Source organism: Colossoma macropomum, unplaced genomic scaffold (genome assembly GCF_904425465.1).
Source record: "Colossoma macropomum unplaced genomic scaffold, Colossoma_macropomum, whole genome shotgun sequence".
NCBI classification, from domain to species: domain Eukaryota; kingdom Metazoa; phylum Chordata; class Actinopteri; order Characiformes; family Serrasalmidae; genus Colossoma; species Colossoma macropomum.
Genome location: NW_023494802.1, coordinates 29,835,627 through 29,849,587, shown reverse-complemented (window position 1 = coordinate 29,849,587; position 13,961 = coordinate 29,835,627). Strand labels below are relative to the sequence as shown.

Genomic DNA, 13,961 nt, shown 5'->3' with positions numbered 1-13,961 from the left:
TTTGGACACCAAACATGCCTCAGCTGATCAACTACATCTGGAAAATTGTAAAAAATGAATATGATTTTTGGCCAAACAGTTCCTTTAAGGTGTAGAAGAGCTAAAAGTGAATCAATAAACCTCTAACTGAACAAAACAAAAGCTACGGTTTGTTAAAAACACTTTACACTATTTAATCCCCTTTGCCGCAAAGGGAGTTGATCAACCAAGACATGTTTTCTTGTCCAAAGTTTGTTTTAGTTCTTTACTGGAGCTATGAAGCTAACATAGCTAACAAGTAACAGAAGCTTATACCCCACCAATTAGCAGCATACAAACTGTGGGCCTAAAAAATCCCACATTTTCCTCAGACTGTGTCAAGTTGTTAAGTAAAGTAAAATAACCTTGCCTTGTGGTTTCTACCACTGTATGACATACTGTTATCTATAAAAATGGACAAAATATACTGCATAGCTAAAAGCTGTAGTAAATATGACCATATTGTTTGTCAATTTGCCCAAACTTATAATGATCTAATTTATTCTACCATAAGTTTAATATGACTTGTTAATATAAGGATAGATGCTTCCATTATGTGCTAAATACATTAGTTTCTTAGCGGCACTGCAAAACTAAAGAAGCCAACATGTCTTGATTTTGTGTCAAACTATTCCTGTAAAAGTAGACGCTCTAAACCCACTTGGCCTCAGAGATTTGCTTTAAGCAGGAGATCAGGAGAATTGAGTAAGACAGAGGCTCAACAAGTCTAAGAAGTGCACCAGTCTACACACAGACATGATCTCTGTGGTTACTTAAAAGTTAACATATGAAATGCCCACATGCTTCCAAATGAAGACAGACAGAGTAATGCAGCTCTCAGTAATGGGTTTATTAAAGGGTTATTGCACGTACTGAATGAGGTCCACATTATCGCTGCTCTTGCATTTCTCCTCAGAAGATTCTCAGTACTTTAGCATGACCTGAAATAAGAGATAATCTTTTATACAACACTTTCATTTTACTTTTAGCAGTAAGTGTGTATTTGTAAAGTATATTTTTCTATGTGGAAACGACGCACACATTTGATTCAGTAAATTCAGTGCACCACTTTCTCAGTGTAGTTACTGACTTACAATGTATTTTCCTTCAGTACTGTGATGATGTGAAGGAGAAACATAAAATCACTGGCTCATTTTATTTTTTTCCCTGCCCACTGGTGCATGGTGATGTAATCAAAAGACATGAGACATTTTAGAGGAGGACACATAACATTATTTTGGTTGAAGTTTAGGGGAAAACAATATTTTGTGTCTTTATAAATTATTTGATATGTTATAATGAATTGTGGGAAAGGAAAATTCCACCAATTTTTTCTACTTAAATTATTCATTAAGATGGAAGCAAAGTGATTCAGAGTGGTTTAACATAAAATGGCTCATTGTAAAGAAGCTTATTGTCTCATTTCTTTACAGTGAAATTTTATTTTAAAATTATCATGAAACAATGTCTCAGACATCAGGCAGCGTATTCATAACCATTTCGCACAATAACGTTCAGTTACGTAGCTTTTAGAGGCATCAAATGTTTGAGATGTCTGGTTCCTATCACCACCACTGTTAACAATTCTGACTCAATTCTGTCAGTTTCTCCAGAACGAAGCATTTCACACCAAACCACTCTGAATGACTCTGTTTACATACTTGCAGATAATAACACTTGAAGGAGATTTGGAATAGACTGAAGAGGTTGAAAATAGGTGGAACTGAATAAATACACATAGACTGAACATTACTGATCTACAATTATTACTATATGACACACACATATGCAGATTCAGCAGTAACTCGGGGGGTTCTTCATGATGTCTAAAGCTTGTGTTTTAGGTGTTTTTGCTTACCTCATCCAGCCAGTCGTTGAAGGCGGAGGTGCGAGTGAACACTGTGGGTTTTTTCAGCTCGTTACAGAGGCGGGTCGACACAAAGCTGGTGACGCCCTGAACGTACCACCTCCCATCACTGCCCTTACAGTTCAGAGGACCACCAGAGTCTCCCTGCAGAGAGAGAGAGAGAGAGGGAGAGAGAGAGAGAGAGAGAATGAGTGAATAATACGCACCATACCCCGACCCCACTGACCCGTTACCAAACCTCTCACCAAATATAAGTTAAATATATATTGTCTATTATCATTTGTATTATTTAATACATGTCATCTTATTTTATTTATTTACTTTATGTTTTAATTTCTTTTTATTATTATTGTTATTTCACTATCATCATCATTATTACTATCATTAGTTCTATAATTGCTATTAGTTCTACAAAGTATGTTCAACTTTGAAGTCTATGTGCTTTGGCTATGTTGAACTTAAGACAGTCAGGAAGCTACTTTGAATTAGAGATAGAGAGAGAGAGAGAGAGAGAGAGAGAGAGATAAAGACAGAGAAAGTGAGCGAGAGAGAAAAACAGAAAGAGAAAGAGAGAGAGACTAAAGTGAATGTCAATGAAGAATGTTGCATTTGTTGAACTAAACTGTACTTTACGCCTTTTTTATCAAACAATTTGCACCATTAAACAATATGAAATCAATCTATCAGTCTATTCAATAAACCTATACAGTATATAAACTAGACACCAGACAGTATTAGACTAGATTGGAACACTAAGGAGTTGATATGACGATAAATGATTATTTATACTATAATCAACTATTTATAGTACTTATGACCTTCATTTTGCTCTGCACAGATTCCTCTTGCATTTTTAGAATCATCTACAGTTCATCATTCCCAGGATATCTGAATTTTTTTAATTGATATCTTTTTACAAATCAATTAAAAATTGAAATAGTATATCATAATATGAGTATATTTTGATTCATTTATCTACAATAAAATTTTCATAGTTTTGAGATGTTCTTTCCAATGTAGTCATGGCCAATTCTGCCTGCAAAGCAGAACTCCTAACGCAGCTGACAGGGTAAGGGCTAGCACTTGCTTCCTTCAAGTCACAGGAAACCAGCCACAACCTGCTAGTAACAACACTGCTGGACAGCTCAACACACTTGGAGGAAAATGCTAACAACCCATTCTGTTATGTCAGATAAGAGACGTCCGAGTTGGCTAGCATTGTGCTGAGTGACGGTGGGTGGGTGAGGGAGGGTCAGGCAAGGCCAATCATGCTCTCTTGGACGCCCAGACATATTTCATTGTGGCATCACCAAGGATCAAGCTCATGATCTCTTGATGATAGGGCCAACAACTGGACAGTAATGCCACTTGGAAACCTGTGAAGTTCTAAACTATAAAAACATTCCTCATACTCACATATTGCACATTTCTTCAAAGAAGTATCCATTGAAAGGTTCCTAATCTCAGTCTTGGCGACACCAAACTGGCCGTGGCTACTTATGAATGGTAGTGTTCAAGACTTAAATAAAGCCAAGTAGTCTCTCTGCAAGCCCCCTAGTGGCCATTCCACCAACAGAGTGGAAATCGATTAGGATGTTTTCAATGAGTATAATGAAATACAATATTTAAATATTAAAATATGCCATTGTTAAATTAACTAGGACACTGTTGGCTCTCTGGGTGTGAAATTGTGACTCTGTGTTGAGCTGCTAGTGAGCAACGAGGAGTGAAAGAGAGAGCAGAGGAGAACCTCCTGCTGTGAAAACAACTCACACCTCTTCACAAAGACGGCCGTGTTGAGATAAAACAAACAGCAACTGCAGCTTCTAATATTCCACATTATAAACATTACTGAAGAAAGAAATACTGCATAGTTCAATTCAGGGACCTTCAAAAGGTGGAAATTGCATTTGGCTGCTGTGAAAAAGGGCTAAACTGCTTATTACCACATAAAGAACATTTCTAGACTGAACTGACAAAATATTTGGTGCAGATTTGAGTTACTGTGCTTAGAGAGTGTGTTTTGTGGACTCACAGCACAGCCGGAGCGAGTGTCTCCTCCAGCACACACCATGGTGGTCTTCACATACATGCCCCACCAGTCACTCTGGCTGCACACACTGTACTCCACCACCGGCAACAAGGCCTGCTGGAGCTTATCAGGAATAGGGCCATGAGCTGTGGGGGACACATACACGCAAACGTGCTGTCAAACAGAACATGAAAGCATGTACAGTTATACGTTACAGGCACACAAAAGCATGTAGGTAGACCTGAATACATGCAAACACACTTTTAAAGAACCTCACACAGTCATGCAAAAAACAGTTACATAGTGCAGACACACATCAGGACTGTGCGCTCACACATATATTAAGGCACACAGCAGACAAAGCCCCCCATGGTCTGACCTCTAGGAGCATGCAATCATACTACTGATGTACTGTATTTACTGGCATCTGTTTTAAATCAGTGATGTAAGTGTCTTTTACATTTTGTAAATTTCTTGTTTCTAAGCTCATTGTCCATTTTATCAGGTCCACTTATCATATAGGTGCACTTTGTAGTTCTACAATTACAGACTGTAGTCCATCTGTTTCCCTGTATACTTTGTTGGCCCCCTTTTATCCTGTTCTTCAGTGGTCAGGACCCCTACAGGACCACCACAGAGCAGGTACTATTTGGGTGGTGGATCATTCTCAGCACTGCAGTAACACTGATGTGGTGGTGGCGTGTTAGTGTGTGTTGCGCTGGTCTGAGTGGATCAGACCCAGCAGTGCTGCTGGAGTTTTTAAACACTTCAGTGTCACTGCTGGACTGAGAATAGTCCAACAACTAAAAATATCCAGCCAACAGCGTCCTGTGGGCAGCGTCCTGTGACCACTGATGAAGGACCAGAGGACGGCCAACACAAACTGTGCATCAGCAGATGAGCTACTGTCTCTGACTTTACATCTGCAAGGTGGACCAACAAGGTTGGAGTGTCTAATAGATCCATCCATCCATCTGTCCCATAAAGTAGTGTGTGTGGAGTCTCACTGTCGAGGTCGCCCCAGCCGGAGATGTAGCAGGGTGTGTCATGGGGCAGGATTTCTCCAGCAGGAGGAACACACGCTTCCTGAACACTCTCATTCAGCACAGGAGCTTTATCCAGCTTCAGCAGAGCAATGTCATTACTGCACAAATACATATACAGATAGGAGACAATTTGTTGCAGGGTTCTGGTAAATACTAGGAAGTACAAATGGAAGTGTAGATGTTATTATTGCACTGTAGACACCAAATTAATTCAATGAACTCAAATGGTGGACCCCTAAACTGTTGGCTTATTATTTGTGGCCGTATACAGACCCTTAGAGTTTAAAGTTAAAGACAGGCAGGGCAAGTTTATTTATATACCAGCTTTCATAGACTGCTGTCATTCAAAGTGCTTTACATATAATAAAATACAGAGTCAATTTAAAAAAGCAGGGAAAAGACAACAGAAATTAAAAACATGATCAAGACAATAGATTCGAAAGAGAAAGTCATTACATTAAAAATCAGATTAGAAGTGCGGTAGAGCTAACAGCATTTGAAAGTGCGCTGAAACCTCAAATAGGAACGTTTAGGGCTAAATTGTAAGGTGTCTAGTGTTCAGGGCCCTTCTAATGCTGTCTGTCAATCCATTTAAGAGCAGCATAGTAGCTAAAAACTGCTTCTCCATGTTCCTTTACCTTCAGCAGGACTAACTCAGTAAAGTGCAGAAAAAAGTGCTGACAGAAGCTGAATCTGTGTGAAAGGCACAGTTGAACAGATACGTTTTCAGTCTATTTTTAAAAGTGCTTATACAGTCTAAGCAGATCTCACAGCTTCAGGAAGTTTATTCCAACTGACGGCAGCGTAATGGCTGAATGCTGCCTCATCGCGTTTGGTTCTGGTTCTAGGCACTGTCAGGTGGCCAGACTCCACTGATCTGAGGTTTCCTTTAGACCTATATTTTACCAGCGTATCAGTGATGTAAGTAGGACCTTAAGCAAAAATGGTGTCTTGACCCGTTTAGAACTCCTATCCTTTGCAGATTTCTATACATTTTTTTAGCTTTCCTTTATTTTGTGTACACATTTTGTGACGACTGTTACTGTTACTGAGATTTTCTTAGAGGTTTTCATTTAGCAGCAATAATGAGTCATTTTAGCTGAAATTAATAAGGTTTATTTGATGCTCACAACAGAGTAAACTGAGGAAAGTGTAAGATGATCACTCACCCACAGCCCACACAGTCAATGTTCCATTTGGGATGGACCACGATGCGGAGGATGTCTCTGATCTGCTCCGTACCCTCCTGCACACTCAGGTCATGCTCCCCCAGAACGACACGATAAATGTCACCTGGGCTACAAACATACACACACACACACACACACACACACACACACACACACACACACACACACACACACGTCATAATGATATACAATGCAAACTGAACACGTGCTCCTTCTATACTGACCCAATCATGTGGTTAAAAAGCAGTACTACTGACAGGTTTAATGCTGACTGATGAGGAAGACAAAGTAAGATGAGTAACGAGCAAAATCTATTTAACTGCATGAATTAGTGTGGTTTTACCTTTAGGTCACAGGTCACTGTTGCCCTTTTTATTTATGTGTTGTAACTGTTTATGAATGATTTTTAAGGTATTAATGAAACAATTAATAAGCATTGATGAACTAATTTATAAACCATTCATAAACCCTTTATAAGGGAGGTCTTATTTTAAAGTGGTGCCAAAAAAGGTATTTTGAAGTAGTTTTAGTAACAAAATATATAGCATAATATGCTAAAAATAACATTTAAAAATTATTTTGGATTTATTTGCATACTGTTTTGACTTCTTGCCCCCCCTAGACAAAAATTTGGGGCATCTTTGATTTGCACAGTTACATAATTCTATAACTATATAAGGAATTCTGGTTACGTTCTTGCATTCTGTATTGACATGTTGCATTTATTTTAGTGTAAATAAGGAAGGAGGAAGGAAATTTCTTCTTTTCGCAAAACATGGCAGCACACACAACAATGACTTTTTATCCAATTCTAATCGTAGTAAAATATCTCCTCCTTCATTTACAAACACAAATGTGGTACAGACTGAGCGTTTAGAATCTAAGTAATGAGTGAGAATCAATTAACCCCTCAAATTCCCAGGATTATTACGTACTAAGGCTTATTATTCAGTAACTACAGGGACTTCAATGCAAACTGGCTGGGCTACTCTTTAAACTTTAAGCCCTGGCCTTTTAAGAAGTTAAACAACTAAAAGAAAGGTCAATCAGTTTTAGCAGTGTCACATCGCATTATTAGAAAACCAGTGTGGGCTTCAGTAATGCTCAATGTCTCACTCACAAGATGCAGTGTCCAGCGGTCAGGACCCAGCGTGGGGCGATCAGAGTACCTCCACAGGTGTGGTACCAGCGAGAGCCGTGTTTGTACTGCAGTGAGATCTGTAGATACACAGGTACACATACAGAGATGCATGACGAAGATGAAGAAAATACCTTGTAAAATATACAAATACATAAAAGCCTTTATTACATTGAAATGACTGGCTGAGCCAAAATCAAACCTACAGATTATTACCCTCACCCCAAAACTCTGTCAACTACGATCGGTGGTGTCCAAAGTTCTTTAGTTTTGTACTGGAGCTATGAGGCTAATGTAGCTAGTAAGTAATGGGAGTTAATAGTATACCAATAAGCATTGTACAAGCTCCATGCACATGTGTGTCAAGGTGTTAGGTAATCTCAAATACACTCACTAATGTGATTTCTGATACTGTATGTCATACAGTCATCTATTTAAATTGACATTTTTTTACATAGCTAAGAATAGCAGCCATCTGAAGCCTACTTTTCTCCACAAACTGCAGAAGCAACCTTCAGACACCAATATGTCTAGCTCGATTGACAACTTTTGAGGTAAAGAGAAACCATGTACGCTCTAAAATGTGAAAAAGGGCAGAAGCTGATTTGTTTTTGGGGTTAAACTACTGCTTTTATTCATCTAAACTAAAATTTTGCCTTGCAATGTTTCATTTAAAGGATGCATTAGAGTTGTTAAACCAATGGCATTGCTTGTTACCTTATTAAAACTTTTTTTAGGTAGAACTGATGATTTTCAGCACGCATAAACAATTTCAATCACTTTATGCATAGTTGCCCTTTTGGGGTGAAAAGAAAGCTACAGAAGCTGTCAAGCTCAGTGATTAGCACGGTGATTGTGCTGGTTATGATGATAATGGTGATGAAGTACCTGCCAGGGCCAGCTGTGGGGCTTTGCCTCCTCTCCATTCACCACTCTGTTGGTGGCGGGCTCCACTTGAGGAGAGCCACATCCATGTGCTAGAGGACAAACATTCAATCAAACACAGTATAATACACTGAGCAGCAAGTTTTTTAGGTACATTACACAGGTATTAGGTACACCCTACTTGCCCTACTCACCCTTTCCCTCATAACCTTTCAGTTAAAGACCTTATCACACTCTCTATTACCAAACATTGTCTAAAATAGCTTGTATGTTATACTGGAACTGATTACTACTGGTACTGTACTCACCGTAAGCCACCAAGAGCAGCAAACAAGTCAGTCTGGTAAGCATGATGTGGGTGTGTGTGTGTGTGTGTGTGTGTATGTATGTGTATGGACTTCTGGCAAGCAGTTCTTATATCTCCCACTGACCTACCGATATTAACCCTGTCTTGCCTAACCTGTCATCAGTAATACACTCAGAGAATTTGTCTTTGTCTCTCTTAACTCATTTAAATCTACCACCAGATTAGTAGTGATGCCTGCATGCCAAAGTTGGTCACAGTGAAATGGATCAGTATGTGGAAATGTAGCTTTCTGTGTGCTACTTTGTTTTCTATCACTGTATAAAAGAAGTTGCATGCCGCCTTTGTTGTTGGATGCACCGCGAGTTGGAATTCACTGTAAGTGTAAGTGTGGACTGTAAGTGTGTGAAGTATATTCCTATTTATATGTTTCAAAGTTTAAAAAAAAGTACATAAACATCTACACATTTCCTGCTCTACTTATTAACCTAAATGCAACAACAGCATTGAGAAACTGTGTTTTTAAAGGAGAAGAGAATAAATAGAGAAGTGTAGAAATAGCAGCTTTTTTGTCTTGGCATTAAAGGGTTAAAGTCAGGTAGAGCAGAACCTCAGCAATTACTTATCTTCTCCTGTCCAGCCTGGTCCCTGATATGAGCTGGGAAGAATATCTAGGAACACATATGCTCATATCTATGGGACACAGCAATCTGCAGAGGTAACATAATGTGCCAAAGAGGTAGAAAGAAGGGACAGACACTACATCAAATGTTTGGAGACACCTAGGTTACACCTAAAACTATGCAATATTCACTCTTACAGTTGCACAATGCATTACAGAATTATGGTACAAACAATGTACCCTAATGGACACAGCATACAGGCACAATATGATTAACATCAAGTCATGAGCAAAACCATGTAACGCTGGAGTATGAGATGATTCCATTTACCAGTGACTGATTTTTTAATATAGGGAATTTAAAATTTTTCAAATTGTTTTAATACAAATGAGCTGAATGTAACCAAAATATTAGGAAATAGCTGTTTCAGTGTTAATATGCTGTGTTGTCTTAATCAATTGAAAAGTAACAAGTAGATAGTTATTTTGGGTAACATGATGGTGAGTTACAAGATGCTTTAACTAAAAACACTTAATTGCCTAATAAGTATATTAACAGTGTAAGTTCTGTGTAATTATTTGGGGTAAAATGACAGTAAGTCTTCAGACAGTCTAACTAAATTATACTATATATATTATATAGAAAGCTTAAGGCCTCAAAAAAATGGTAAGGCCACAGTAAAACCCTCCACATAATCGCTAGCCTGCCCACAAATGTCCCCCCATGCAAACACACATACACATATATACACACACACACACACACACACACACACACAGACCCACACACACATCGAAAGATGGCGATGTAAATAGTTCTTCTATAAATTTTGTATTTTGTATACAAGATTTTGTATGAATGTTAAATGTTGAATATGTATACACACCTTTTTTTAATCAATTTTTGTTGTTGTCGTTGTTGTTGCTGTTATTGTCTCTTGGATACAAAACACAGTGAATTTGCATCTAAACCTGCCATTTGCAACTACCATTAATGGTGCCTTTACAGATGTGCAAGTTCTCTATTTCATTCGCATTAACACACCCACATACCATGACAGATGCTGGCTTTTGAACTTTACGTTGGTAACAATCGGGATGACCTTTTCCTCTGTGGCTCGCAGAACACAACATCCATTATTTTCAAAAACAATATGACTGATCAGATCACAACATGCATTCCCATTTTGCATCAGTCCATCTCAGACAAGCTTTAGCCCAGAGAAGTCAGCGGCATTTCTGGATGTTGCTGATAAATGGCTTCTGTGTTGTGTAGAAAACTTGCATTTGCAGATGCAGTGATGAACTGTGTTTACTGACAGGAGTTCAGTGTATTCCCTAGCCCATGTGGTTATAGTCATCACAGAATCATATTGGTTTTTAGTACAGGGCCATCTGAGGCGATCGGAGGTCACAGGCATTTAGTAATGGTTTTTAGCTTTGCCAGATTCTCTGTTACTTTTAATAATGTTGTGGCCTCAAGTTCGATCCCTGGTGATACTACGGCCATCCATAGCTGGGAGTCCAAGAGAGCACAATTGGCCTCGCTCTCTGGGTGGGTAGGATGGCCCCCCTTCTCCCTCATCACTGCGATAGTCAGCGTAGGTGTCTGTTAGCTGACGTAACAGATCTGGTGGTTGGCGCTCCGAGCGCGTTTGGCTGTCCAATGACATTGCGTGAGCGGCAGTTTGAAAAGATGCGGTGGCTGGTTTCACAGATCTCGGAGGAAGCCTGTGTTAGCCTTCACCCTCTTAGCGTTGGTAGTATTGTGTGATTGGGGGAGTCCTAACCAGCGGGTGGAATTGGAGATGACTAAATTGGGGAAAAAATTGGGTAAAAAAAAAAATAAAAATGTTGTGGACTGTAAATGATGAAAACCCTGCACTCCTTGCAATCATGTGTTGAGAAATGTTGCTCTTAAACTTTGGACTATTTGCTTATGCAGTTTTTTACAAAATGACAACATTGCCACTTTTTCTAAATGTGTTGCAGGTATAAAATTTGGAATTAGTGTATGTTTACAAAACTCAATAAAGATACACAGTTGTATCTTTCAGCTCACTTACTTTTGGCAATACCTGTGTAGATGTAATGTAAATTTTATTCATGTGGAACTGATGCACACATTTAAATCAAGTAAATTTAATGCATTACCTCTTTCAGTGCAGGCACAACCACATAATTGCACTTTCTGGCTTTCACTCAAGAGCAACAGTGCTATAACAACTATTTCCTCTGTTAATAAATAACGCGCCACGCCATAGCACACTCCAGCCCATGCTGAATCTACAGCACATTCTTTACGCCTTTCTGTCCCTCCATCTCTCTCTCTCCTCTGTTTCTTTCTGTCTCTCACCCCTCTGTCTTCCCTGACAGTCTCCTTCTCTCAGAGGGAGAATTACGGTCCACCCAAAACAAGAGCACTCTCATAAATCCCCCGCTTAAAGAGGCACGGCGAATCGATGTTTGGCTGAACAGCTAAACGGCTCTGTTTGTTTTTGTGCCGTGTTAGGCCAATTCTCCACGCCAGATATTTGGCCGGACTGATTTACGCACCAGACATGTGTGCTGTGTTTGCATAAGCAGCCCAGGACATGGGGGCATGGTGGGCTGCGAGAGCCAATCTGCTCTGGGACAGACTGTCCCCGTTCTCTTGCGTTAAAAAAAAGCAGTTACTGTAAGTAATATCTCCCCAGGTGGACGTGAAGCATACTCTGCAAGGACACCCGTCCCCAACTGATTACCTCACATATGGGAGCATGGCGGAATGTGTGAAAATGGGTGTGTTTTTTATGTGAAAATCTGTTTTTGTTTTTTCTGTTAGTGGAAATATAGTGTGTCAAATTGACACAGTTTTCCCATTAATCCAAAATATAATCAGTCAGCCAAGACACATTTGGTGCCTGAGGTTTGTTTCTTTTGTTTTGTACTGGAACTACAAGGCTAGTGGAAGCTTATGAGAAATTGATTAGCATTAAATGCTTAAAATAGTATAAAATAGCTTAGTAATCTCAAAGAGACTTTCGTGCTTTTGTAGTTTCTAATACTGTATGACATACTGTCTATAAAATAGGATAAAGGATGGACACAATTCAGAGTCTATTTGAGATTTTTTAAACTCAGTTTGAGGCAAGTTTGCACAAAGCTAATTGGTTAGGCTCTATTACTTAGCTACAGCCCTGTAGCTCAAGGGCAAAACAAAAGCACCAACCGTCAGCCACCAAACATGTACCGGCTGATTGACTTCATTTGGGGTAAGATGAAAATTGTAAATTTGATTTGTTGACAAAACATTGCCTTAAGCCACCATCACTCAAGGTATTTGCAGTTTGTGGCGGTTTGCAAAATGAGAATGACCAAAGATAGTTTAGAAGATTGTCTAGGAAAAAACTACTATACTCTGCTAGAAAAACCACCAAAACCAGCATATCATCGCTGCCTAAAGAAAACAAGTAACTCCAAAATAGTACAATATTACAGGAGAGGGCAAAAACTTTCTAAACTTTGGATGTAAGTTAATGAAAAAAGGTTTTATGAAATGTCATGAAATGTTCACATCATGTAAATGACAGCTGTTGTGTTCAAATGATTAAGAAAAATCAACAAAAATGGAGATACTTGTTTTCTTTGGACAGCGATGATGTGTTTTGTATGTTGCTATGCTGATCAACAGCAGTGGAAGCTAATATGCTGATCACTGTCAAAACCAGCATATTGTCTGTCCAAAGAAAAACATGGATCTCCAAAATAGTAACTTTAAAGGACAGGCAAAAACTTTCTTTAATGTTAATGTAAGTAAATGTAAACCAGCACCAGACCAGCATCATATTCATCCTAGTGTAAGCTGTGTTTTGCGGCAGGGCTAATAGCAAGCTAGCTAACTTGCTACTTTTAAACAGTAACACCCAAAGAGAATATAAACAGTATGATTACTTACAAATGAACAGTGCTTACCTCTGATCTGCAGCAAAAACTGCAGATAACCTGTGAGGTTGGTGACAATGGTGAGTTAGCCAACAGTTAAGCTGGTTAACTCACCTACCCTAAACATTAAAAACACTTAAATGAACATATTTATATCAGACTGTATCATACACTCACCACAGTAAGAGCTGCACACTGATCTGTAGCAAACAGTGATACTGATGTGGTTGATGGCTGTGGGATGTTAGCCAGGGAGCTAACACTGCAGTTAGCAAGCTGGCTAACTTGACACAAACAGTAAAACCACAAAAGTATAGATAATAATATACTGACTCAGTGAATATCATGCTGTCTCACTTTCATGTGTTTATTTACAGTCAGTGGGGAAGAAATGTTGAAAGATTTGTGCTTATACACTGCTCAAATGAGTGTTTCCTCCATTTTTGAGGTTTAGTGCTATAGAGGGCCGCCCCTCCAGAGGTCAACATACCCAAAGCAGTAGTGCTGTTCATCGATGAAGATGCGAAAGTTCACCAAAGCTGAACTTAGCACAAAATATCAATGCAAAACGGCTCATCATGGCAAATTTCATTGAAGCTAGTTTTCTCTCGCAAAAAGCTGCTGGCAAATGCAGGTGCGACTGGGCCTTTAATGTTGTAAGGCATGTTAATCTTCATCTAAACCCTCGAAGTACTGAAACAAATCACTGAGAGTTGAACACCTCAGTGACCTCCAGACAATTTCCATTTGCATCGTAGTGACCTCTGGCGACACATCCTAAATCAGCCGTTCCCTAGCCGCAGTGTCCGCAGTAGCCGCTCCGCCAGAGCATCCAGTCGCACTCACAGACAGAGATAAATCACCAGCAGCTCAGCATGCTCTCCAAGTGGGTCTGCTAAGGTTCTCAGATATGGCAGGAATCCTCGGAGCGGAAA

General features: G+C 39.3%; 1 protein-coding gene across 1 annotated transcript; it reads right to left on the bottom strand.

Annotated features, from left to right (window-relative positions):
• Positions 1-847: 847 nt before the first annotated feature.
• Positions 848-8,655, bottom strand: LOC118822365 (chymotrypsin-like elastase family member 3B). Its single transcript, XM_036591379.1, has 8 exons — positions 8,485-8,655; positions 8,180-8,268; positions 7,274-7,371; positions 6,133-6,261; positions 4,925-5,061; positions 3,921-4,063; positions 1,877-2,029; positions 848-959 (listed from the first exon to the last, which is right to left on the bottom strand). The coding sequence occupies exons 1-8, from the start codon at positions 8,525-8,527 to the stop codon at positions 942-944; spliced, it is 810 nt and encodes a 269-aa protein (XP_036447272.1). The 5' UTR covers positions 8,528-8,655; the 3' UTR covers positions 848-941.
• Positions 8,656-13,961: the final 5,306 nt, after the last annotated feature.